Raw genomic sequence first — 26,305 nt, forward strand, 5'->3', positions numbered from 1 at the left:
ATTTCCCAAAATGGTACCTTGGTTTACGAACTTAATTTGTTTTACAGTTGTGGGGAAGATGGTTGTGATTATGTTTGTGTGGTTGTATTTGTCTCCTGATGTGAACAGAAGCAAAATTTTGCCAAATGGTTTTGTTTCCAAACTGAACTGTTGGCAAACAGAAGTGTTCGTGAACTGAGGCATTACTGCTAATCAACCATAAGAAAGAAATATTAGTGTGCAATTATAACTATAAAAATGACAAGAGCTTTTCTGTATTTGTCAGGTAAGAACTTCTGAAAATCCACTGTTGCCACAGCAGTAAGAACATTATAAAAAAATCAACTTTTTCAGAACTCTAGAATTAAGCAAAGGCATCTAACAATTGGAAGAACCTTTAAATGTAGCAGTTTCTTAGTGTTTAACAGCCCATCCCATTTTCTGTTGCCCCACTGTAACCTTGATACTGTGAGAACCAGCAGCCTACCACCAGCTGTTGGAGGGAACTTGAAGCTCCCTCAAAAGAACACATTTGGAGCCCCCCAAACAGCCATTAAACCACCCCAAAAACTTACCTCAAAGAGTTGTCGGTGTTTAGCCTGGATGTCATCTCATTTATTTTCAGAGCTTTATTTAATCGGATTCAGCCCACACTTAGTGCAAATAGCTCAATATCCAGGGCGTTTGTGAAAATTATTCTAATATAGTTGCCTGAGGCAGTAGGGGCTGAAAAGAGGCTGACCAAAAAATAGGTGGTGGGAGGGAAGCTCCATCATATTCCTGGGAATCTTGAATGCATTGAGTAGGGCTGCTCAGAAGAACCCTAAGAAAGCACTAGTTTCACTTGTGTCAGGACTTGAGGCTCTGTGTAGGCAGAAAATGAAGCTAAGGCACAGTTTAAACTTCTTGCTGGACTGTCAAAGGCATAATCCCAACACGGTGTTTGAGACATTTAAAGAAATCTCTTCCCAGAGAGTAGCTGATTACACAGCTAATAAAGCAAAGACTCCAGTGTTCACACAGCAAAGAATGCATATCTTAGAAAATTAGTTCATGGGCCAGGGATTTAGCGCAGTGGTTTCGCTGCCTGCTGCGCCGGTACTCCCCCCAAAAAATGAGTTCAAGAAGGTCTCTAAGAAAACAGTAAGACAAGTCTGGGCAAAAAATTCTAGTATTCAAAGAGTTCTCAAATAGTCTTTTAAGCAAAACATTACAAGACAGGAACAGGAACTATCTATGAAGAAGCCCCAGATGTTAGGCTTAATCAAATACTTTAAGTTGGCTTTTTGTAAACATGTCTAAACAACTAAAGCCATTAAGGGACTAAATATTAAGAGAAATTTATCACCAAAAGAAATCTGAGTTCAAGTACAGTAACCAAAATTTAAAATGGTGTAGAGCAGTGATGGTGAACCTTTTAGAGCTTTCAGTGGTAACAGCCAGCTGCAGCATGTGTGCCACAGGTTTACCACCACTGATCTAGAGAGTCTCAACAGATTTGAACTGCTAGAATTAATGAACCTGATAACAGGCTAATTAAAAATAGACTTCCATAACACTATTAATTTGTAGAATGCAAATTTCAGGAGAGTATGTGAACAAATAACATCCAGGAACTCCAAAATTTGATGAAAAATGTCAAATTGCACATCCAAAAAACGCAACAAATTACAGTAAGCTCAAATTGATCCACAAAACAGTTGGAAGCAGCAGGAGAAAAGCACTTCACTGAATACGAGGGATCCTCAACAATGCTTTTCTGACCCACTGAAAGTTCTGAAAGAAAGACGGTCAATCAGGAATAAGCTGCCAGGTGTGGTGCACGAAAACAATCCCAGTACTAGAGGAGACTTGGGCAGGAAGATTGTATGTTCCAGCCTAGCCTGGGAAGCTTAGCAAGATCCCGTCTCAAAAGAGTTAAGGATGTAGTCTAGTGTTACTTAAAGACCTTCATTTCAGGCTCCAACCCCCCAAAATAGGAAAAATAATTTTTAAAATAGTATTTTGAGACAGGATCCTACTAAGTTGCTCAGAATGGTCTTGAACTAGATGCTCCTCCTCTGTCCTTCCAAGCAGCTGGAATTATAGTTATGCACCACTGTGCCTTAATTTTGAGGACCAAGAAGTCCAAGAGTACAGTGCTGGCAGACTTCTAGTCAGGGCCGTCTCTGGCATGCAAACAGCTGAACTGCTTTCTCCCTGTCATCACATGGAGGACAGCAAATGAGCTCTGTTCTGTTGAAAAAAGTACTCTTACCAACTCCTCACGACTAATATAGTTATTATGTATTGCAAGCATGTACTAATAAAAAAATTAAAATGAATCTCATAGGAATCCCCACACTCATGACTTTCTTTAAACCTAATTATCTCCCAGAGGTTCCATTTGCAGATACTGCATGTGGGAGGGCCTCACCAATTTATTTTTTTGGGGGGTGGGATGATGAAACATTCAGTCCATATGCTTTTATTTGTAACTTTTTTTTTGTTTCTTTTCCATTCTATTCAAGGGCCCACAGTATCTCTGTGTAAACATTTTATACACAATATCTGTCATTGATTGACTAAAAGCATAGAAACTCTGAGTTCATACAAAATTATATTACCCAGAACGACATTTCTTTATTGCAAGGAACTTGATACTTGCTGAGTGCAGCTCACCATGTGCCAGGCATTGTACTGTGCACTGGAAATTCATAGATAAATGACATCGGCCCTGCCCTCAAAATTCTTGTATTTTATTTGTAACTTTTGATTTAAAAGAAAATTGTAAGGGGCTGGGGATTTAGCTCAGTGGTTCTGCTGCCTGCCTCACAAGCACAAGGTCCCAAGTTTGATTTCCAGTACCAAAAAAAAGAAAAGAAAATTGTATAGAGTGCAGTTGTGCCACTGAATAATGCTAACAAAAAGGAATGCAGAGTTAGGTAATTTCATTGTGAGAACACCACAGAGTGCACGTAAACATAGCTGGTTGGTCATCTAGTACATATCTAGGCTAGTGTAACCGAACCCAGTTTTGTTTTGTTTTGTTTGGTACCAGAGATTGAACTCAGGACCTTGTGCTTGCAAGGCATGTGGTGGCACCACTGAGCTAAATCCCCAGCCCAACCCAGTCTCAAGTCCCTATTTGGGTGCCAACTGTAGCCAACCCACCAGGCTAGCCTTGGCCGCAAGTTTCAGGTCTCTCCTGCCCCTGGAGCCACCAGTGGGGACCCAGGCCACTCCACCCAGGCGCCACTTGTGGGGGACTTAGACCTGCTACTTTGTTTTCCTTGACCTGGGGGTGAACAAGGATGAATGAGAAAGTCAGTTTAACGTGCAGCCAGGGGGCTTTTGCCTCTGGTAGACAGAGGAGCCCCTGCATCTGGCTCATCTGAACTTTATTCTCCCAAACACAGGAACAAACAAGCAAAGTAACACAATATTCTTCCGCTTTCTGATATCCATTAGTACATGCTCAGGTAAACAACTTAATCAGCTGTCTTAACTTTTCCCTCAAACTTGCAATATGCTATCACCCCCGAGTGCAGCCTTTCTCCTTTGTGTTCACAGAGGAGGCCAATTAGGTCTCAATTCTCTGGTCTCCCACAGGCTGCTCTCTATTGTACCTAGGCTACAAACCTCGGCATGTTACTGTAATATTGACAATTTTAACACATTTAAAAAAATACGTAAACAGTAAACATACAGTATAAACCAAGTGGTAGTGCATGCCTGTAGTCCTAGCTACCTTGGAGGCTGAGGCAAGAGGACTACTTGAGCCCAAGAGTTCAAAACTAGCGTGGACAACAAAGTAAGACCTCCATATCAAAAACATAAAAGATACAAAAGAGAAAACAAAAATGTGGCGGGTGAGACGGTGCCTGCATGGCTGCTACAGCTATGGGATGAAGAAGCTGTTAACCTGGAGTTAAGTCCCCAGGAGATGGCCCAATTAGCCAGCACAGCCAGCACTCCCTCTGTGTGCTGCATTTTGAAGGGTACAGAGAGACTGGCCCATGGAGCAGGTAACCAGACCTTGATAAATTGGCTGATGGCAGCAGCTCGTTTAGGGCAAACCTGAGTGACCTGCCAGAGTAAGTCACTAAATGGACAACCTACCTGGACTTGGTAGGTGTGCTTCGAGAAATGGGACATGTGCCAGATGATGTTTGCTGCCAAGTATTGTAGCCCTGATGAACTGCTCACAGTGTGCATGCGTGAAAGATTTGATCCTGGCCAGCAGCCTGGCCGGCATGTGTGGCGTAGTGGCAGCCCTGCTGGTGCCTGTCATGGATCCCCCAATTCACGATGCAGTAGACATTTTGGTGCTACTGGGTGATGAGGTAAAATATCAGGGTAAAGTGAAACCTGTCAAGACCCAGCTACCAAAGGAGAAGAAACAAGCGGCCTCAGGCCGAGTGGGACCAACCCCACAGAGACAGGAGCTTGGTACATTGAAGGTAAGCAGACACCAGATTTTGGCAGACTTGATAGCAGCCAGCTTAGCATCTGATAAGAAATGGGCAGCCCTTAAATGTGTTGTTACCTTTGTAAAAGCAATGTACCCTGACCAGCAATACCAGCCGATGGGCCCAAATGTCAAGGTGGTCCTGGTGAAATGAGATGATGCTGGCAGCTTTTTATCCAGAGTAGGAGACAGGCTGAGGCACCCAGTTGCTAAGGGACCCTGGGAGACCACATGTGGAATTAACTATTTATTGGTCCCTGAAAAATGGATAGCATGTGGTGGCATTGGTGGATACTGGAGCCAAGTCAACGCTGATAAATGGCAACCCAGACCATTTCACAGGACCCACTGCATGCATAGAAGGGTATGGAGGTCACCGTATCACTGTCCAGAAGGCCAAGGTGGCCTTGAGCATCAGGCATTTGGCCCCACACCAATATGATGTCTGTGTTTTCCCAGTTGCTGAAGATATCCTGGGGGTGGACATACTGATTGATGCCCAGTTGAACACCATGCAGGGAGAATTCCATTTGCAGATTCCCATGGTAAAAACCATTGTCTGAGGAGATCCTCATCATGCACCATTGACTCATGTAAGCTACACAGGTTGTGTGTGTAAAGCAGTACCAGCTGCCTGGGAATCATGAGGAAACAGGACAGACTGTTTTGAAATTGGAAGAGGCAAGGGTGATATGACCTGCACAAAGTCCTTTCAGTTCACCGGTTTGGCCTGTGCAGAAGTCAGACAGGACATGGCGAATAAATGTGAACTACCAGGACCTGAACAAAGTGACTCCTCCATTGCACACAGTGGTAACCAATATTGGAGACTTGATGGATAGGTCACCCTAACACTGGGTCGATACCATTATGTAGTGGACTTGGACCAACACTTTGTTCTCCATTGCTATCATGCCTGATAGGATCAATTTGCCTTCACCTGGGAAATCAAGCAATGGACCTCTCAAAGGACCTTGTAGCCTTGCTAGGCTATTTGGATACCCCTACTTTGTATTATGCCCTGGCCACCTGTACCAAGCCACACTCTTTGTTCCATGATATTGATGATGTTATGTTAACCTCTGATTGCCTTACAGATTTGGAGGTTGCCATATACAATCTATAAGAAGCTTTGCTGGCCTGGGGGTGGGCCATCAATGAAGACAAGGTCCAGGGACCTGGTTTGTCTGTCAAATTCTTGGGTGTTACCTGGTCAGGTAAGACAAAAGTAATCCCTGATGCAGTAATTGATAAGATCCAGGCATGCCCCAGACTGACAACTGTACACCAGTTACAAGTGTACATGGGGTTAGTAGGTTTCTGGTGGACTTTTATACTGCACCTAGCTACTTTGCTGTCCCCATTATACCAGATGATCTGGAAGATTATGGGCCATGGGAGTGGACTGATGCAGCAGAAGCTGCTTTTAAGGACTCAAAAAGGGCAGTCATGTAAGTATAAGCCCTCTGAGTTCTTGACCTTACCCTGCCTTTTATCCTAACTATGAACATGGATGAGGTTGGTTTTGGCTGGGGCTTATGGGAGATGCAAGGGAAGCAGAAGCACCCTATTGGCTTTTGGTCACAGTTGTGGAAAGGAGCTGAAAGCAGGTATTCCCTGATTGAGAAGCAGTTAGCAGTGGTATATGCTGCGCTGCATCCCTGTGAAGGAATCACAGGGCAGTAGGCTGTGGAAGTACAGACTAGTTACCTAATAGAGCCTGGGTGTGCACATGGATGTCTTGTCCCAGGTGTGGAGTGGCCCTGGCTCCCACCCTGGCATGATGAGGAACATATCTACAGCAGAGAGCCTCCTTTTTGGCCATTCTGTTGGCAGCCAAACTTGCAGTGGTTCTGGGACCTGTGACGAATAAAGCCCAAGAAACCATACAGGATGATGGACCACTGGTTATGACCCTTACCCCCTACCCCTATGTGGAAGGGAAAGGGGGACCTCCAGCTGAGGCATGGTAAACCAATGGATGTAGTTGGGGCACAACCCTGCAATGGATGGCAGTCACTGTCCAGCCCAGTATCCTTCAAGGGCCACCCTCAGCAGTGGCACCATGGCTCCATAAAAAACTGGGCCATGTAGGGCCTCGCACCATGCAAGATGTAGCACAGCAATGGCACTTGGATTGACTCCTACAGAGGGAAGAACAGCAGCGAAGGTGTGCCCTTAAAGGACTTAGGAGTGGCTCATAGACCTTCGACTGGGAAATTGGGTGTTTCTCTTGGGGCCACAGCCCTGGATTTCAACATGGCCCCTGAAGGCCTTGGTATGCTCCCCACCTGATGCCAGGGCCACCATCCTAAAGAGGAGTGACATTGTGGCTCCTTGGCCTATTTCCCTGAGGGTGATAGACCTGGATCCAACCCACTTGCCTTCAGCGGCAACGGGGACCCAAGTCTGGTATTCTAAACCTGAGGTAGAATGATCCTGGCCACCGTCCTATCACAGGATGAACATGTGGCCTGCATCCTCCCCAAAGGGTGAGACCTCCCTATGATTGTTTCTCTTTCTGCCCTGTCCTTCTGATCAGGATGAGTCAAGGCAACATTATCTCCTAGGCACACGTTTGCTCATGTGCACCAGCACTCACACTGTTGGGTGTGCATGGAACTCCCAACGGATGTGGCTGAAGGCCTTCCGTGGAGAACTGCACCAGTGTCCCTGCTCAATTGGATGGACTGGCGACAACAGAACCCGACTGGACCCACCTGGGATCAGTGACACGAGGCTGTTGAGGTGCTGATCCAGAAGAGCACAACTACTCTACAAGGACTGGGACCTAGGATGTATAATGGCTGGGGGTGGATGACAGGGACCCAAGTGATGTTAGATGTCAGCTCACTATGCATTGAACAGGTCAATGCATCAGTGAGGAAATCGCACAGAGGGATGGATACCACTGAACTTGTGTAATGACATGTTATGGGTGAATGACACAAATGCTTGGTGGGATGGGCATAAGCTCATAGGTACAGTGCCCACTGATTGGCCCATTGAGGACGCCTTGTGAGTCTCTGGTGCTACGGGTTGGCTGTACCCCCTCAAGTATTGGATGGGGTGCTGCACTTGGGGGTTTCCTTATATTAAGAGTACTATCAGGCCCACTCTGACAGGCACACTCCACAGTTGGGATGCTGTATGTCACAGATGGCACTGAACTAAACAGATGGCCTGGTGGTTTTATCCTATGGCAGCGCTGGTACCAGGGGCAGGGACTTAGACCTAGCCCTCCAAGATAAAGCTCTAGCTCAACAAATGACACAGGCACTGAGTATCACACACTAGTCTTTGATGTTGCTCATGGACAAAAATTGTAAGAAAGGTGGTGTTACAGAAATGAATGGCTGTGGACTTGCTGAGAGCAGCACAGGGAGGCACTTGTGCCCTCCTACATGTAGAATGTTGCATTTTTATTTCTGACCACCAGACACAAGTACAAGAGGCCTTGCGAAAAATGAGTACAGAGGTATACCCCATCCAAGCCTTGCAATGAGACCCCCTGACCCAGTGGTTCTGTGACTCTCAGCAGTGCTGCGATAGCCATGGTGTGTGTGGGGGTATGTGTTGTTCTCTGTATTGCTGTTGTAGACTCGGCAAGGAGGCAGCCTTGTGCACCGCTCACAAGAAATGGTAATCTCTTGATCTTTGAGGAGGTAGGATATGGGAGGCATTGGAGATATGTCAGTCAAAGCCTAGGTGTCTGAGGACTCCTGGAGGACATGACCTGTTGTTAGCACAGGTGCATGACAGGCGCATGACAGATTTATGTAACCATAAATCAACCACGCATGTGCAGTATGGCTTTGCAAAGTCACACAGCTATTGTTTTTCAGTATGCCTCAGTATGTGATAAGGGGCACTAAAACTATTGTGCAATAAAAAGCTTTATTGCTGCTTTTTGCCAGTATCTTCCCCACATGCTGCCTTCTCTGTGGGACTAACACCTGAAAACTCAGCCCATCAGCTCCTTGACCCAAATAATCTGTACAGGGTACTTAGCATGAGTGGAGTTTGCAGAGCTGGGAAGTTGCTCTTGGTGAGTCAGTGAGTGAGTGGTGAGTGAATGTAATGGCCTAGGACTTATTTCTGCTGCAGACATTTTAAACACTGCACACTTAGGCTACCCAAAATGTATTTTAAAATTATTTTTCAAAAAGTCAGCCTTATTTACTTATTATACCTTTATATTATACAAAACTTTGACTTACAGTAACAGCTTAAACATTGTACAGCTATATAAAAATGTTTTGTAGGAGGGCCGGGGATTTAGCTCAGTTGTTCCATCCAGAAGTATAAGGAACTCAACTCACTATCAAGAAAACCCAGTTTTAAAATGAGCAAAAGACCCAAATGGACATTTCACAAAAAGAAGACATGGGCCGGGGATGTAGCTCAGTGGCACCACACCTGGCTCACAAGTGCAGGGTTCTGAGTTTGATCCACAGTACCAAGAAAAAAACAAAAACAAAAAACAAACCAGTAGGTATATGATAAAATGCTCAATATTACTAATCATTATGGAAATACAAATTAAAATATACATGTTAGAATGCCTATTACTAAATTGAGAAAAAGGTAAAGTGTGAGGATGTGGAGGAAAGAAGATCCTTGTACACTGTTGGTGTAGGTAAATATAACCATTGTGGAAACCAGTACGGAGATTTCTCAAATAAAATAGCTTGTCATCCAGGAATCCTACTTTTCTGGCATAAAACCAAAGGAAATAAAGTCTGTCAAAGAGCTGCACTCATATTCGTTGTAGTGTTTTTCACTACTAAAGGAACCAAAGGTAAGTGTCTATTGATGCATGAATGGATAAAACAAACACAGAATGGATGTACTTAGCTGTTAAAAAGAAAAATTCTGTCATTTGTGACAACATGGACAAACTAGGAGAATATTCTGCAAACTGAAATATGACAGACACAGGAGAAATAACTGCATGAACTTGTGGAATGAACTCTAGAGAGCAGATGAGATTGTCAAGGGGCAGAAAGTGGGGTAACAGAAGGGGAGATATTGTTAAAAGGTATAATGTTTCACAAAAAAGAATGTGATGTCATAGACTAAATGCCCCCCCCCCCATTTATATGTTCAAACGTAATCCTCAATGTAATAGTATTTGGAGTTAGGATCTTTATGAGGTAATTAAGTTATGAGAATGGAATCTTCATCAGTGAGGCTCCAGAGAGCTCCTTTGCCCTTTCCACTAGGTAATGTTATAGAAAAAAGATGGTTGTCTGTGAACTAGGCAGCCATCCCTCATGGGACACTAAATCGGTGGTCCCTTGCTCTTTCACTTCCAGCCTCCAGAACTGTGGAAAACTTGTTTATATGCCACTTAGTCTATTCAGTGATGGCGAACCTTTCAGAGACTGAGTGCCCAAACATCAACCCAAAACCCACTTATTAGTCATGAAGTGCCAGCTCTGCAATTAAACCTGAATACTGAAGTTTAAGTTTGGAAAAAACAACCATTAACCAATAGTCAGCATCTGGGGTGACTTGGCTTGTGTGGTTGCTGCAGCATGTGTGCCACAGATTCACCACCACTTGTCTGTAGTAATTTATTATAGCATCCCATACTAAGACATTAAGAATTAGAAACAGGGCCGGGGATTTAGCTCAGTGGTTTAGCTGCCTGCTGTGCAAGTGCAAGGACCTGAGTTCAATCCCCGGTACCCAAAAAAGAATTAGAAACAAAAACTTAAAAAACTAAAATGTGAGAAATGCCTATATTCAAAATTAAAAGGGTCCCCTTTAAAAGGAATTGAGAATAATGCAACTAGGAAATTAGAGAATATATGATACAAGACATACTTAAAACCAACAGAAGAACTAGAATATAATGTGAAATATAACAGAAAGTAATAAAAAGACATGGAGAATAGATAACATCAATATAGATCTGAAATCTATAAGATGTTTTAGGAAGAGCAGAAAGATTAAATGCAGAAGAGAAACAACATAAGAAATTGACTCAAAAGTGAAAGATGGGTTTCTGAAAAGACCCAGAGAATGCCTAACATGGCACAGAGAATTTAAAAAGCAAAACATGCACACTGAGCATGGGAATCTCCATAATCAATCTCTTAACCAAGCTATGTTTCAAAAAAAACAAAAAACAGGGCTGGGGGTTTAGCTCAGTGGTTCCACAGGCTGCCTCAAAAGTGCAAGGTCCCAAGTTCGATCTCCGGTACCAAAAAAAAAAAGAAGAGGGATACCCACATCAGGTATCTCAAAAAATATAGAGGAAAATTAAGTCCTCTTCATTTTTTGTTGTTGATGCCCTCAATTGAAATTAAGAGAGAGCAGAGGAGGCTTCTGGGCCACCGTACCACCACTCCCAGCGCAGAGGAGGTGAGCCTCACAGGCACCAGCACCACACACACACACACACACACACACACACACACACAGACACACCCGCTGAAATGAGAAGACACATAAACAAGTCTCAGAACCAGACATCCAGATCACCTACAGCAACCCCAAAGGGAAACGAGATGGAACACTCAGATACTCAACCAGCTGGACTCCCTGAACTGGCAACAAAAGAGGATCTGGAGAAAATGAAATCAGAAATAATTTCTCAGATAATAGCAGAGATTGTGCTCATAGTGCAAGACAAGATTAATAAATCTAGAGAGGAACTGAGGAACATGATGGAATCCCAACATAGGAAACATGGAATCCATAAAACAGATGCAAACAGATTTCCAGGAGATTAAAAACTCCACTGAGAGTCTATGCAGCAGAATGAACCAATGTGAGGAGAGAATTTCAGATATAGATGATAAGATTGCAACTAGTGAACAGGAAAATAAAAATTGCTTCAAAATTGTAAGGGACTATGAGAAATCAATCCAGCAGCTGCTAGATGATGCAAAGAAGAATAACATAAGACTGATTGGAGTCAATGAAGAAACAGGAGAGAGTGCAGATGACATAAAAAAACTATTCACAGAAGTAATGGGAGAAAACTTCGCAAGCAGGGAAAAAGAACTTGACATACAGATAAGTGAGGCATATAGGACTCCAACTAGTCTTGATCAAAAAAAATCTACACATAGGCATATAATTGTTAAGATTCCAGAAACACATCAGAAGAACAAAGTTCTCCAAGCAGTCAGAGAAAAGAAACAAATCACATACAAAGGAAAGCCCATCAGAATCACAGGAGACTTCTCAATGCAAACCCTCAAGGCAAGAAGAGCTTGGAGTGATGTATTCCAAGCCCTAAAGGAAAACAGCTTCCAACCCAGAATGATGTACCCTGCAAAACTATCTTTCAAAATGGATGGAGAAATAAGATACTTTCATGACAAAGAGCACCTTAGGAACTTCATGAATACCAAACCAGCACTCCGAAAAATTTTAGACAATACCCTAGGAAAAGAAAGTGAGGATCACAACCCCAGGAAGCCCAGCAGAATGAATCCACCAGGCAGGACAAGAAATTAAAAGCAAAGGGGGAGAATCCAACAAAAGGAAAAAGTCATGATAATGATAAGTCAATATGTATCAGTTATAACCATAAATATTAATGGTCTCAGCTCACCAATCAAAAGAAATAGGCTGGCAGAATGGGTCAAGAAGCAAGATCCAACAATATGCTGCATACAAATAACACGCTTAATTCAGAAAACTCATAGACTGAAAGTTAAAGGGTGGAAGACAATACTCCATGCGACAGGAGCCCCCCCAAAAAAGCAGGAGTAGCTATCCTCTTTGCAGATCAAGTGGATTTCAAACCCACACTGATTAATAGAGACAAAGAAGGACACGACATCCTTGTAAAGGGAATAATCCAAGAGGAGATGACAATCATAAATATCTATGCACCAAACACTAGTGGGCCCACCTATATAAAACAAATACTAATGGACATGAAAAATCATATAAGCACTAATACAACAGTAGTGGGGGACCTCAATACCCCAGTCATAAATAGGTAGATCAACTAGACAAAAAATAATGAAATACTAGAACTCAATCAAACTCTTGAACATATGAACTTTACAGATGTTTACAGAGTCTTCCACCCCACAAAATCAGAATACACAGTCTTCTCAGCTGCACATGGGTCATTCTCCGAAATAGACCACATACTTGCTCACAGAACACATTTAGGTAAGTGCAAAGGAATTGAAGTTATCCCCTGTATATTATCAGACCATAGTGCGATGAAACTGGAGATCAACAGTAAAAGAAACAGCAAAAATTTCATACACACATGGAAATTGAACACCACATTTCTGAATAACCAATGGGTAACAGAGGAAATTAAAGAAGAAATCAGAGAGTTCCTTCAATTAAATGACAATGACAATAACATTTCAGAATTTATGGGACACAATGAAAGCAGTCTTACGAGGGAAATTCATAGCAGTGAATACTCATATTAGGAAAACAGAGCGAGCCTAATTAAACAACCTGATGCTGAACCTCAAGCTTCTAGAAAAAGAAGAACAGGACAAACCCAAAACTCATACAAGGGAGGAAATTATAAAGATCAGAGCAGAAATCAATGCAATGGAGACTAAGAGAATGATACAAAAAAATCAATGAATCCAAGACGTGTTTCTTCAAAAGAATAAACAAAATTGACAAACCTGGCCCCATGACCCTTCCCCAAGCCCCAACGGTCACCTATCTCGAGCTGTGGGAGCACAGCAAGACTCGAGGCGCGGAGGAGCTGTCCATCCCTGCCCTGAGGCACCTGCGGAGATGCGGTGTGTCTCCTAGGAGGTGGCGAAACCACTGAGCTAAATTCCCAGTCCACAGGAAGGAAGCTCCCCCACGGCCATTCCTCGCTCCTAGGGCAGAGAAGGTGAGGTGGTCCCAGCACCCGGAAGGAAGCTGCCCTGCCCCAATTCCATGCTCCTAGGGCAGAGAAGCTAAGCCAAACGGGTGCCAGACACACCCCCACCCCCGAGGAAATGAGAAACACAAGCCTCAAAAACAGACTTTCAGATCACCTACAGTAACTCCAAAGGAAAACTTGATGGAACAATCTGATACTCAACCACCTGGAGTCTCTGAACTGGCAACAAAAGAGAATCTGGGAAAAACGAAATCAGAAATAATTACTCAGATAACAGCAAAGATTGTGCTCATAATGCAAGACATGATTAATAAATCTAGAGAGGACATAGATTAAAAAAATAGAGGATGTGAGGAACATGATGGAATCCCAACATAGGAAACAAATGGAATCCATAAAACAGATGCAAACAGATTTACAGGAGATTAAAAACTCCACTGAAAGTCTGCACAGCACAATGAACCAATGTGAGGATAGAATTTCAGATATAGAAGATAAGATTGCAATTAGTGACCAGGAAAAGAAAAATTGCTTTAAAATTGTAAGGGAACACAAATCAATCCAGCAGCTACTAGATGATGCAAAGAAAAATAACATAAGACTGACTGGAGTCAATGAAGAAACAGGAGAGAGTGCAGATGACATAAAAAACTGTTCACAGAAGTGATGGCAGAAAACTTCCCAAACAGGGGAAAAGAACTTCACATACAGATAAGTGAGGCATATAGGACTCCAGCTAGCCTTGATAAAAAAAAACCTACACAGAAGTAATCCAACAGAAGAACAAAATTCTACAAGCAGTGAGAGAAAAGAAACAAATCACATACAAAGGAAAGCGCATCAGAATCACAGCAGACTTCTCAATGCAAACCCTCAAGGCAAGAAGAGCTTGGGGTCATGTATTTCAAGCCCTAAAGGAAAACAGCCTGCAACCCAGATTGATGTACCCTGCAAAACCATCTTTCAAAATGGATGGAGAAATAAGATACTTTCATGACAAAGAGCACCTCAGGAACTTCATGAATACCAAACCAGCACTCCAAAAAATTTTAGACAGTACCCTAGGAAAAGACAATGAGGATCACAACCCCAGGAAGCCCAGCAGGATGAATCCATTGGGCATGACAAATTAAAAGAAGAGGGGGAGAACCCAACAAAAAGAAAAAGTCATGACAAGGCTTTTAAAACTTTTAACTTCATGTCCCTAATGATTGTATAAATCAGTCTTGTTATTGTACTGATTAATTTTCTGATTCTAGAGTTGCACACCTTTCCTTGTGCTGTACTGGCTATTTATCATCTTCTTATGTCTACTTTTTAATTGGGTGGTGTATTAATGAGCTGTAAGAGTTCTTTATATATTCTGGTCATAGGTTATATGCATTGGAAATATGGTCTGTTTAAGGACTACTTTTCATTTTAATGATGTCATTTAAAGTTCTACATTTTGATGGAATCTCATTTATCAATTTTTTTCTTTTATACATCATGTTTCTTGTATTCTAGGTAGTTCTTGCCTACCCTAAATTCATAAACATTCTCCCTTATAATTTCTTCTTGAAGTTTTATACTTTTAGGCTTTCATATGTAGGTTCATAGATCCCTTCAAGTTATTTTTATGTATGGAAAAAAAGGGTTGAGGTTAATTTTTTATATGCGGATACCAGCTGTTCTAGTGCCGTTTGCTGAAAACACTATCTCTTCCTTGGCTCTTGAGTTTATATTCTATAAAATGCTAATGTTAAATAATCTTTCAAAACTCAATGGACCATATATGTTTGGTTCTATTTCTAGATTCTCTGTTTTATTCAAATGATCTATATGTCTTTCCTTACACTGACACTGCCTTGATTACTGTAGCTATAGAAGTCTTAAAATTAGGTACTAAACGTCTTCCAACACTGTTTTTTTTGTTTTGTTTTGTTTTTCTTTTAACTTTTCTAGGTCCTTTGTACTCCTACATAACTTTTAAATTTCAATATCGAATTCTTCATTTATACCAAGTATACACAGACCTGAATTTTTATATATACCTTGTGTTTTCTAATCCTGCTAAATTCAAATACAAGTTCTAGGGGCTCCTAGAGATTTCTTAGTATTTTCTCTGTAGATGATCATTTCATCTACATATAAAGATTTTGCTTCTGCTGTACCAATCCTATCCTAGTTGTGTCATTTTATTGCCAGACTATTTTGGTGGGGACTAGGTTTCAAAGTTTAATGGACAGATAAAGAGTAAGCATATCTGCCCTTGTTCCCCACCTTAAGGAGAAAGCACTGTATCTTCTCTATTTATATAAGGCATTCTCGCTGGAAGTATGGAGTACATGTCTTTAATCTGTTGAGAAGGTTCTGTTCTACTTCTAGTCTCCTGATAGCTTTTACCATGAACAGCTGTAGAATTTAGTCCAATACTTTTTCTCCAACTAGTGGCAGGATGATATGGCTTTTTCCTTTCCTCTGTTAAAATGATGACTTTTGGGGGTGGATCTTCCAATGCTGAACCAGCACTGCCATCCCTATAACAAAACCACTTTCTACATACTGCCAGATCTGACTTTCAGTAGTTTGTTTTGTTAAACAAATTTCTATCTATGTTCATACTTTTTTCTTCTATTATCTTTATCCAGTTTTAGGATTAGCACAATGTTGAGTTCCTAAAATGAGGGGAGAAGTATTCCTTCTTTTTTCTGCTTTAATTGTTTGATATAATTTATCAGTTAAAATGTATATGAGCCTGTTGTTGTCATATAGGTAGGTTTTCAAGCTAGGAATATACTTTCTTTAATAGGTGCTATTCAAATTTTATATTTCCTCCAGAGTTAGTTTCATTAATTTGTCTTCCAAGGTACTTCTTAGAAGTTGTCAAATTTATTACAAAAATGATTTTTGTAATATGCTTTCTATATCCTTTTAAATTCTGTCAAATCTGTGGTAATGTCTCCTAGATCTTAATATTGTAATTTTAAAAATGTGTAACTGATATTGTGTAACAGGAAAAAAGGTCTAAAAGAGAAGGGGAATTGTGAGGGGTAGGGGAAGGGAAAAAAGGGAAAGGAAAAAATATGAGAAGAAAGAAATGGAAACAAGGTCTTTGCAAATAGGGAAGGGTGGAGGGGGTGAAGGGAGGGCAAGGGAAGGGGAAAAAAAATAAGAACCAAGATACTCATGTAAACGTCCAAGATCCCAACGATGAATGTAACTGTTTTTTATACTGAAAATGTACCAATAAACTTAATGGGGGAAAAAAAAAGAAAATGTAATTAAAAACATACCAACTCAGAAAATCCCAGGTCCTGCTGGCTTCACTGCCGAATTCTACAAGACATTTAGAGAGGAAATACTGCCATTACTGCTTAAACTCTTCAATGAAATTGAAAGGGAAGCAATACTCCTGAATTCATTCCTGGAAGCAAGCATCACCTTGATCCCCAAAGCAAAGGAAGACCGAATTGAAAAAGAGTACTATACACCAATCTCACTAATGAACACAGATGCAAAAATCCTTAGTAAGACTGGCAAATAGAATGCAGATGATCATCAAGATCATACACCCTGACCAAGTGGGATTCTTCCCAGGGATGCAGGGATGGTTCAATATACGAAAATCAATCAGTGTAATACACTATATTAATAGAGCCAAGGACAAAAACCATACGATCATCTCAATAGATGCAGAAAAAGCATGTGACAAAATCCAACATGCATTTATGATAAAAATCCTTCAAGAAATTGGAACAGACAGTCTCTGCCTCAATCTGATAAAAGCCATCTATGAAAAACCAGCAGCCAATATCATGCTAAATGGTGAAAAACTGAAATCCTTCACACTAAAATCAGGAACAAGACAAGGATGTCCACTATCACCATTCCTCTTCAATATAGTTTTGGAAACATTAGCCATGGCATTTAGACAAGAGAAATAAAAGGAATAAAGATAGGAAATGAAGAAGTCAAATTGTCATTATTTGCTGATGACATGGTACTCTATATAGAAGACCCTAAGAACGCCACCAAAAGTCTTCTAGACTTAATAACCAAAATCAGTCAAGTAGCTGGTTACAAGGTCAACATACAAAAATCAATAGCTTTCCTCTACACGAACAACAGACTCACTGAGACAGAAATGGGGCAAACAGTTCCTTTCACAATAGCATACATAAAACTGAGATCCTTAGAAATCAACCTAACAAAAGAAATCAAAGACCTCTTTGAAATCTATAGCACTCTGAAAAGACAGATTGAAGATGATGTCAGAAAATGGAAAGACATCCCCTGCTCCTGGGTAGGAAGAATCAGTACAGTGAAAATTGCCATTCTTCCCAAACTGCTATATAGATTCAATGCAATCCCAATTGAAATCCCTGCAGCAGACTTCAGGACCTTCAGAAAACAATCCAAAAATTCATTTGGAACAAAAAGAGATCCAGAATAGCAAAAGCAATTCTAAGTAACAGAAATATGGCAGGGGGTATCACAATCCCCAACCTGAAACTATACTACAAAGCTACTGTGATAAAAACAGCATGGTATTGTCAAAGAAACAGACCTGAGGACCAGTGGAACAGATTAGAAGATGCAGAAACAACTCCAGACACACTCAGCCACCACATCTTCGACAAAGGAGCCAAACATCCTCATTGGAGGAAAGATAGCCTCTTTAATAGATGCTGCTGGAAAAATTGGGTTTCAACTTGCCAAAGATTAAAACTTGAGCTATACCTCTCACCATGCACTAAAGTAAAATTGAAATGGATTAAAGATCTAAATATTAAAATAGAAATGCTGAACTGGCTGGAACAGAGGTTAGGTAGAACTCTTAAAGACATTGGTATAGGAAAAGATTTTATGAACAAAACCTCAGTTGCCCATGAACTAGCACAATCAACAAGTGAGATCTCTTCTTATTAAAAAGCTTCTGCACAGCAAGGAAACGACCAGCAGTGTGAAGAGACAACCAACAATGTGGGAAAAAATCTTCACCTGCTCTTCCTCAAAGGTCTACTATCTCGAATCTATAAAGAACTTAAAAACATCAGATCTCCCAAATTTAAAGGCCCAATCCAAAAATGGGCATCTGAAATGAACAGACATTTCTCAGACAAAGAAGTAGAAATGGCAAATAAACATGAAAAAATGTTCAACATCACTGGTCATTGAGAGATGCAAATGAAAACAATGCTGAAATTCCACCTCACTCTAGAAAGCATGGCTGCTATCATGAAATCAATCAGTAACAAATGCTGGCTGGGCTGTGGGGAAAGAGGAACCCTGCTCCACTGCTGGTGGGAGTGTAGTCTGGTGCAATCACTGTGGAAATCAGTATGGAGATATCTCAAAGAACTAGGACTGGAAGTCCCATTTGACCCAGCTATTCCCCTGCTAGGTATATTCCCCAAAGAATTAAAGGAATCATACCATAGTGATATATGTGCACCCGTGTTCATAGCAGCGCAGTTTGTAATAGCTAAAACTTGGAAGCAGCCCAAGTGCCCATCAACTGGAGACTGGATGAAGAAAATGTGGGTTTTTTTTTTTTTTTTTAATAAAATGGAGTACTGCTCGGCCATAAACAATGAGAAATTAGAGACATTTATAGCTAAATGGATGCACAGTGAGGCCATATGGTTAAGTGAAATAAATAGGACACACATGTGTAAATACCAAATAGTTTCTCTAGTGTGAGAAACTGAAAGTGTAAATAAGGACTAAAAGATATAATAGATCATGTGAAATAGGAAGAAAAGGGGCAAAGGGAAAGGGGAAGTGGGAGGGATAGGGGAAAGGAAAGAAGGGAATGGAATTAATATGAGAAAATGAAAAAATGGAAGCAAAGTCTTTGTAAACAGGGAGGAATGGAGGGGTTGAAGGGAGGGTAGAGGAAGGGGAGAAAATCAGAACCAAGATGGATTATGTAAAGGTGCAAATTTCCAGTGATGAATGTCATTATATTGAATACCTAAAATATACCAATAAAATAAAATTTTAAAAAAGAAAGTAAGAGAACTCTGATACATTATTTAGAAATGAGTCCATCCTTGGCCTACTTTCATCCCTAAGACCCTGACTTGCTAAATTCATGTGCATTGCTTTTGTTAAAAAAAAAAATAAAAAAATTGGGCCGGAGATTTAATTCAGTGGTTCTACTGCTTGCCTCCCAAGTGCAAGGTCCTGAGTTCCATCCCCGGTAACAATAAAAAAAAAAAAAGACTAAAAATTACCATTCCTCTCTCACTTCTTTACCTGAATAATGTGTGACTTTGGCCAAGTATCTTAGTTCTTTAATAGCATTATGTAGTCTTCTTTAAAAGGAAGGGTTTTTTTTTTTTTGTTTCTGGGGATTGAACTCAGGACCTTGCACTTGTGAAGCAGGTGGTGGAACTACTGAGCTAAACCCCCGGCCCGGGTTGTTGTTTATTTTTTGTTTCTAAAACATGAATTTATCTTTAAAGGCATACATTAATGTAGTAGATTCTTATAAAATGTATCGAGATTTTCACTGACAAGAGTTTAATGAGTTTTTACCTATTCAAAGGTGTTAGTTTGCAATTAATTTTCTATCAGTCTAAAATTAAGCCTTGGGCAGGCTGGGGATTTAGCTCCATGGTTTCCCGAATTTGATCCCTGGTACCAAAAATAAATAAATAAAATTAAGCCCTGGGAAAATCTTGGCCAAACAAAATGAGAATAAACTGAATGCTTTCTGCATATGCATAAATAATTGAGTGTAAAGTATACGAATTGAAATTTCAGAAATGGAAAATACGCAGTAATCTAGAGGTTAACTATTCTTTGATAATCATTCTCTTCCAGAAGTTTCTACTGGACTGCCTTTGACTTCATAAGTTCTTAAACTCTTACTTACATTTTTATTTCCTTTAATAAATGTAGATTACCAAGTGACTAAAACAGTTTTAGAGTGGCACTGGGTAAATCAGTTAACCTGGTTTAGCCTTAATTCCTTTTTCTATGAAATGGGGATGATATATGAGAACTCTCATATAGATTACACAATCTTTATGAACAATATACTGTGTAGTGCTGTCTCTCACATATACAAGATATAATTAACAGTCTACCTCCTAAATGTTTTGCTTGGTGGTATGGCTTGTATCTAGATGTCCCTCCAAAGCCTCACGTGTCATAGGTGGGGCTTTTTGGAGGTGGCTGGATCTCAGGAGTATGATCCTGGGATTAAGGGTGTGTGAAAACTAAATTGAATTTGCATTGTTCTAGGTGTGGATAATTGGAAGCCCCACCCCAAGTGTGGGTGGCATCAAGTAATAGGATTGCATCCTGGCTGGAATAAAAGGGAAAGATGGAAGGCAGGCTGCTGGCTGCTGCTGTTTCCTGCCTGCCCTGGCATGGATTGTTTCCCCTCACGCATGTCCCACTGCCCTGCTGCCCTGCCTTGGAACCAGCTGACTATGGACTAACACCTCTACAAACTGAGTTAAAATAAACTTTTCCTCATTTAACTTGTGGGCATCAGGTATTTTTTTCTCATCAACAAGAAAAGTAACTAAGACACTTGGTAAATTGTATTCCTTGGCCTACCTAAGCTAAAATTCTGTCAGTGCACTTTAAGTGTAAAAACAAAAACAAAAACAGGGCCGGGGATTGAGCTCAGTGGTTCCAGCACCTGCCTTGCAAGCACAAGGTCCTGAGTTTGATCCCCAGCACCAAAAAAAAAAAAACACCACCCCCCCAAAAAACAAACCTAGGTTGAAGTTTGTGTCTTTGGGATAGCTCATACAATTTACTCACATTTTAAATGTAATTATCATTGCCTCCAGAGAAGTAGGAAAGGATCCTTGGGATGGATGAGGGGCTGGTTCTTGCAGTGGGAAAGGGCAGCAGCAGAGAAGGGAACTATATGGCTGCAGATGTTGAGGATTTGTAGAAAAATATAGGCATTGCCTATATTTAGATGTTCATACTTTGCAACCTTTTCCTGGGCTTGGGGAATTCCCAAAAATGTGATGGAAAGCCATATTCTTACTGTGGAGACTAAAATTGTAAGTTGTCTACTTTTTCATTAGCTCTTGTAGCTTGTAAGCTGATATGGCTAGAAAACACAATTTCATATTACAAACTGGTGGAATCCCTATCTCACTTGATCTTTTGAGAGTAGCGGCACTGGTCAGGAAAGACTATTACTCTGAGAACTATAGTTAAGTTTTCGAAAGACTTGGATGAATGAGTATCCTAAATCCCTAACTCCTCATTTGAAGCTGAAGGAAGCCTCCTATGTATGTTTTGCATTGGCTGATGACTCCTTAACAAACTCACTTAAAACAGAAGTCAGGCATGGTGGTATATGCCTGGAAACCTAGTACTTGGGAGGCTGGGGCGGTGGTATTGCAAGTTTCAATCCTGCCTGGACAACTCGGTGAGATCTTGTCTCAAAATAAAAAATAATGTGCTGGGGATATAGCTTAGTGGTTAGAGTACTTGCCTAGTACGTGCAAAACCCTATGTTCCCCAGCACCCCAAAAGAAAGGAAAGAAAGAAGGGAAAGGGAAGGGGATTATAGTTTAATGCAAACACTCTGAGTTCAATCCCCAGTATCACACACCCATACAAAAGGTGTTCCTTGGGCCAGGGATTTAGCTCAGTGGTTCCACTGCCTGCCTTGCAAGTGCAATGTCAGAGTTTGATCTCTGGTACCAAAAAAAAAAGAAAAAAAGCCTACATACCCTATCTCTGCAATGCTTTATTGTCTCTCAGACAGTTTGAGTCAGATCCCAGTGTGCCAAATGTAAGGTGTGATCTGGAAGTTTGTAATATATGTATATATTTTCAATCTTGTGGAGAATACTTGTAGAAATAGATACTTTGTATACAGGACCTTGAAAGAACATGACTTTAAATTGGGTCAAATTATTAGTATGAGTACTGCTGTGGTTTGAATGTTTGTCCCCCAGAATTCATGTTGGAAACTTTATTTCCAAAATCATGTTAATGGTATTTGGAGGTGATAACTTTCAGAGGTGACTGGGTCATAGGAGATCTGGCCTCATGAATGGATTAATGGGTTGGGGTAGTAGCTTTGCTTATAAAAGTGAGCTTTCTCTGGCATACCTGCTGTTTTGCCATGTAACTGATGCCTTCTGTCATGCTGTCATGCAGCTGGAAGGGTCTTTCCAGATGGTTTGTAAATGCTACCACCATGTTCTTGGAGTTGCCATCCCTCAGAACCATGAATTCAAATTTTTATCCTTTATAAATTATCCAGTCTGTAATATTTAGATATAGCAACAGAAAACAGATTAAGACAGATTCTGGCTCAGTTTGTAAGCCTATGTGACCTGGAATGGTTCTAATTACAAGACATTTTGACTCTGGAATGACTCATCTAAAATGGAGGTGATATGTTATAAATTAGCTGATATAACAGAAAGGAATTCAAAGGCAGAAAAGGGAATGTTGGAAAAGATTTAGTATGTGTGATGTTCCAATTATATCCTGCATTGAGTGTTTGGTATTGAGAAAAACACTGTGAGTAGAGCACTTGGCATTCTAGAAAAGCTTTTTCGTATGTGTAGGGCAGGGATGGTAGTGGGAGATGCTTCAGCTGAAATGGACTTCCTGATTCTATAGGCATTACCAAGATTACTGTATCAGAGACAAGGCACAGTCATGCTTAGCAATGCGGATATATTCCGAAAAATCTGTTAGGTGATTTTGTGGTAGTGTGAACATCATAGAATTACTTACACAAACCTAGATGGTGTTGGACAATCACTTAATGATTGTCTCTCAGTGCAATGAAGAAAGAGTAAACGTGAGACATCTGAGCTGCTGCTGGCATAACATGGCATACTGTTTTACAGTAAACTTTAAAAAAATGAGTATACTGTAAGACTAAAAGTATAAAAGTAAATACATAAACCAGTAATACTCTTTTATGATCTTTAACAAGCATTACGTACTTTATGTAATGGATGTGCTATACTTTTTAAGATTGGCAGTACAGGTTAATACCATTATCACCACAAACATGTAATATGTTGTGCTGTTATTACTAGGCAATAGGAATTTTTCAGCTCCATTATGTTATGGAATCATCATCACACATGCAATCTGTTGCAGAAACATCATTATGCGGTGCATGTCCATAGTTTACCTAATTGCTAGAGTAGAAAGGTGGGTATGGTTACCCTAATAGGCATCAGAACTCAGGTTAATCAGCAGAGTCTAACACAAGGTTTGGCCTTGGTTAATTGATCAAATGATCTTTGGGACCAAAATAAATTACCTCCATGATCCTATTTGATTTGTGTAACTTAAAATTATTAAGTCTGATTTGAGCCACTACTCAAACATGACCCTCTGATTCCTAGATTCCTTTGAGATACTATCCTGGCATAAAATCACAAATATGTATTATGTATCTTTCAGCATCCTCCAAAGTAACCTGTGGCCATTTACCATAGTGATTATGCAATGCAGAAAGAAATCCTAGACCTTTCGGAAATACTGAACTGGTCTTGTGTTAATTATGATTTCTGGGAATCAGCATATCACACATCTTTTCAGAGCAGAAGTCAGTATGGTAGGTAAATGGAATCTTGACCCAAGACCACCAACAGAAACCTGTTCTCTGGTTACTTCTCCCATTTCCTGAGCATATGGTTAGAGTAGTTATTAAGTAACAACACTGGTTTCCTGAACTAGTTTCTGATATTTTAATGAAGGAACACAAGTGATATCACTTTATAATGCAGTCAACATTGGGAGTGTCCCAAATTACAATTGTTGTTAAGGGAACAAGATTGCTAATATAGAACTAGATGAAATTTTTAAAGTACTTCTTTAGGTTGATGTACCTTATCATAGTTTTAAACTATTTTGTTCCATTTTTTTCTTTGGAAAACCTGCCTTTATATGTGAAATTAATATACTACATATATACTTTAGACAATAATTACATCTTTCTGTATCAAATTAGGCTCTCTGCATAAACTTCATCTCAGCATTGACCAATATGTCATGCTGATAAACATTTAGCAAAATTTGACACTGATCTTCAATTTAACAATATGTATTTTAATCAGATAATCAAGCACTAGTTTGCTTCCTGGGTTTACAGTAGTTTTTCTTTTGAATTGTACAAATGAAAAATAATTTATTTGTTTTTTGTAATATAATTTTAATAGGAAACAATTGGAGTGGCTGATTTTTTTATAGTTATAGAAACTAACCTGCATTTTACTTATTCCTTACTTTACTGAAATGTAACTGCAGAGAGAGAAAAAAGTATCCTCTGGGAACATGCTGTAATAACAGAGATTTTCCTTTATTTCTGCTAAATTAACTGTGTTCATCTAACTCTATCCTCCCCATCATCTAGGTTTTTATATGTCACAGTAGCTTTTTCTTATGCAGTGTTTTCAAACCTATCAGTTATGAATGTTAATGGTTGTAAAAAGTTACTTCCCTTGAGAAATTCAGGTAAATATGTAAATCACTGAGACAAAAACCTAAACTTTATACCAAATCCTTTCACCTAAAATTTTATATTCAGATGAAGCAAGAATGATATTAATGCAAACAAGGTATTTGTTCAACTGATTTTTAGTTACGTCAGTCTAGGCAACTATTACAAAAAAATTTACACAAATACACACACACAACAAAACTTGAAAAACCAACCAAAGGAAAAAAACAATTCCAAAACCCAAAAATCTTCATGTCATAAGGTGACAATTTTTACTTCTTAGTGGGCACAACTAACCAAATGAATACCGGACATGCACTAACTGAGGCACTTGAGATCACCCAACTTGTTTAATTCATAACAAAATCTCTCCTCATTGGGATTTCAGTACTTGTGAACGATTATAAGAGGTCTTAATGTATTTTGACAAAAATCTTACAATGAAGTTTGGTCACCTAGATTACATACTTGTAAAAAATGTATTTCTGTCTCAGGCAAGTATTTCTCAAAAGCTAGTAATAAATTAAAAGATCAGTGTGTGGAGTATGATTTCTTAAAAAATGAGAAAATATTTTAAGCTTTGCATTTGTAAAATATATGAGTGACCTGGAAGAATGCTGTTTCTTATATAGTTAGGGTCATTTTGATATATAAAAGGTTTTGATTTCATTTGTATACTAACCACAGAAAAACATAAATATCATGGATCAGTTCAAGTAGAAACATGATTAAGAATAGTAAAGCATAACATGGGCATGGTAGCACACGTCTGCAGTTCCAGCTACTTAGAGGAGTTCCAGGCTAGCTTGGGTAACACATCAAGAATCTGCCTTAAAAACAAAAAACAAAAAAACAAAAAAAGGCTGGGGATGTAGCTCAGTCGTAAGCACCTTGCCCAGCATATATGAGGCTCCAGGTTTGATCTGCAGCACTGAAGATGGGGGGAAAAAAAAGGAAAAAAGAATAGTGTAGGATGGCTTTCTAAATGTACATGAATTCTGAACAGCAAGCATGTGAAAATTTACTGAATTACTAAATAGTAGGGTGATCTCAGTCAGAACCTTGGCTTCATGTGAAATGTTTCCATTAAAATTTAGTTTTCTTAAAATAAGAAAAACCTGAAAAGCTCCCAAACCAGCTAAGTTAGAAACCGCTAATTTTCTGAATGAAAGCAGCACTATTTTTTATTTTCATACCACTGATTTGAAAGAATAGAGAAAAAACCCCCAAAAAACTACTGTTGGTATAGAGAACTACTGAGCCATCTACACAGACACCTGAGAATAACTTCCCTCTGTCTACCATCTTCTGCAGCTACTTGCTTCGGCTTTGTCATTCACTGACATTTCAACCCTGTCAGCTACTGTATCCTCTGATGCTGACTGGACATGGCCTTCTGACTGTCCTCCAGTGTAAGTGGGGGTGCTATACTTTAAAAGGATAGATTTAAACTGTATCAGAGGTGCATCTGTACGAACACCCATTGGGTCAAAATGAGTTCGGCTTACTCGAAAGCCTGCTTGAGAAAGATAGCACAAAAACTTTTTTAACCTGCAATAAGATGAGAAAAAAATAATTAGGTTACTGTATTTGT

General features: G+C 40.0%; 1 protein-coding gene across 5 annotated transcripts in view; it reads right to left on the reverse strand.

The window, feature by feature from the left end:
• Window positions 1-23,935: 23,935 nt before the first annotated feature.
• The window catches only part of Trmt1l (tRNA methyltransferase 1L), a 36,225-nt gene continuing 33,855 nt past the window's right edge, over window positions 23,936-26,305 (reverse strand). For all 5 annotated transcript variants that reach the window (XM_087194438.1, XM_087194437.1, XM_087194436.1 and 2 more), the window contains one exon: window positions 23,936-26,262. In XM_087194438.1, the coding sequence (XP_087050564.1) occupies window positions 26,010-26,262 (253 nt within the window). In that variant the 3' untranslated portion in view covers window positions 23,936-26,009. The remainder of the gene's footprint in view (window positions 26,263-26,305) is intronic.

This window comes from Heterocephalus glaber, unplaced genomic scaffold (genome assembly GCF_053883595.1).
Source record: "Heterocephalus glaber isolate CG9 unplaced genomic scaffold, H.glaber_assembly_v1.0 deba00001600, whole genome shotgun sequence".
NCBI classification, from domain to species: Eukaryota; Metazoa; Chordata; class Mammalia; order Rodentia; family Bathyergidae; genus Heterocephalus; species Heterocephalus glaber.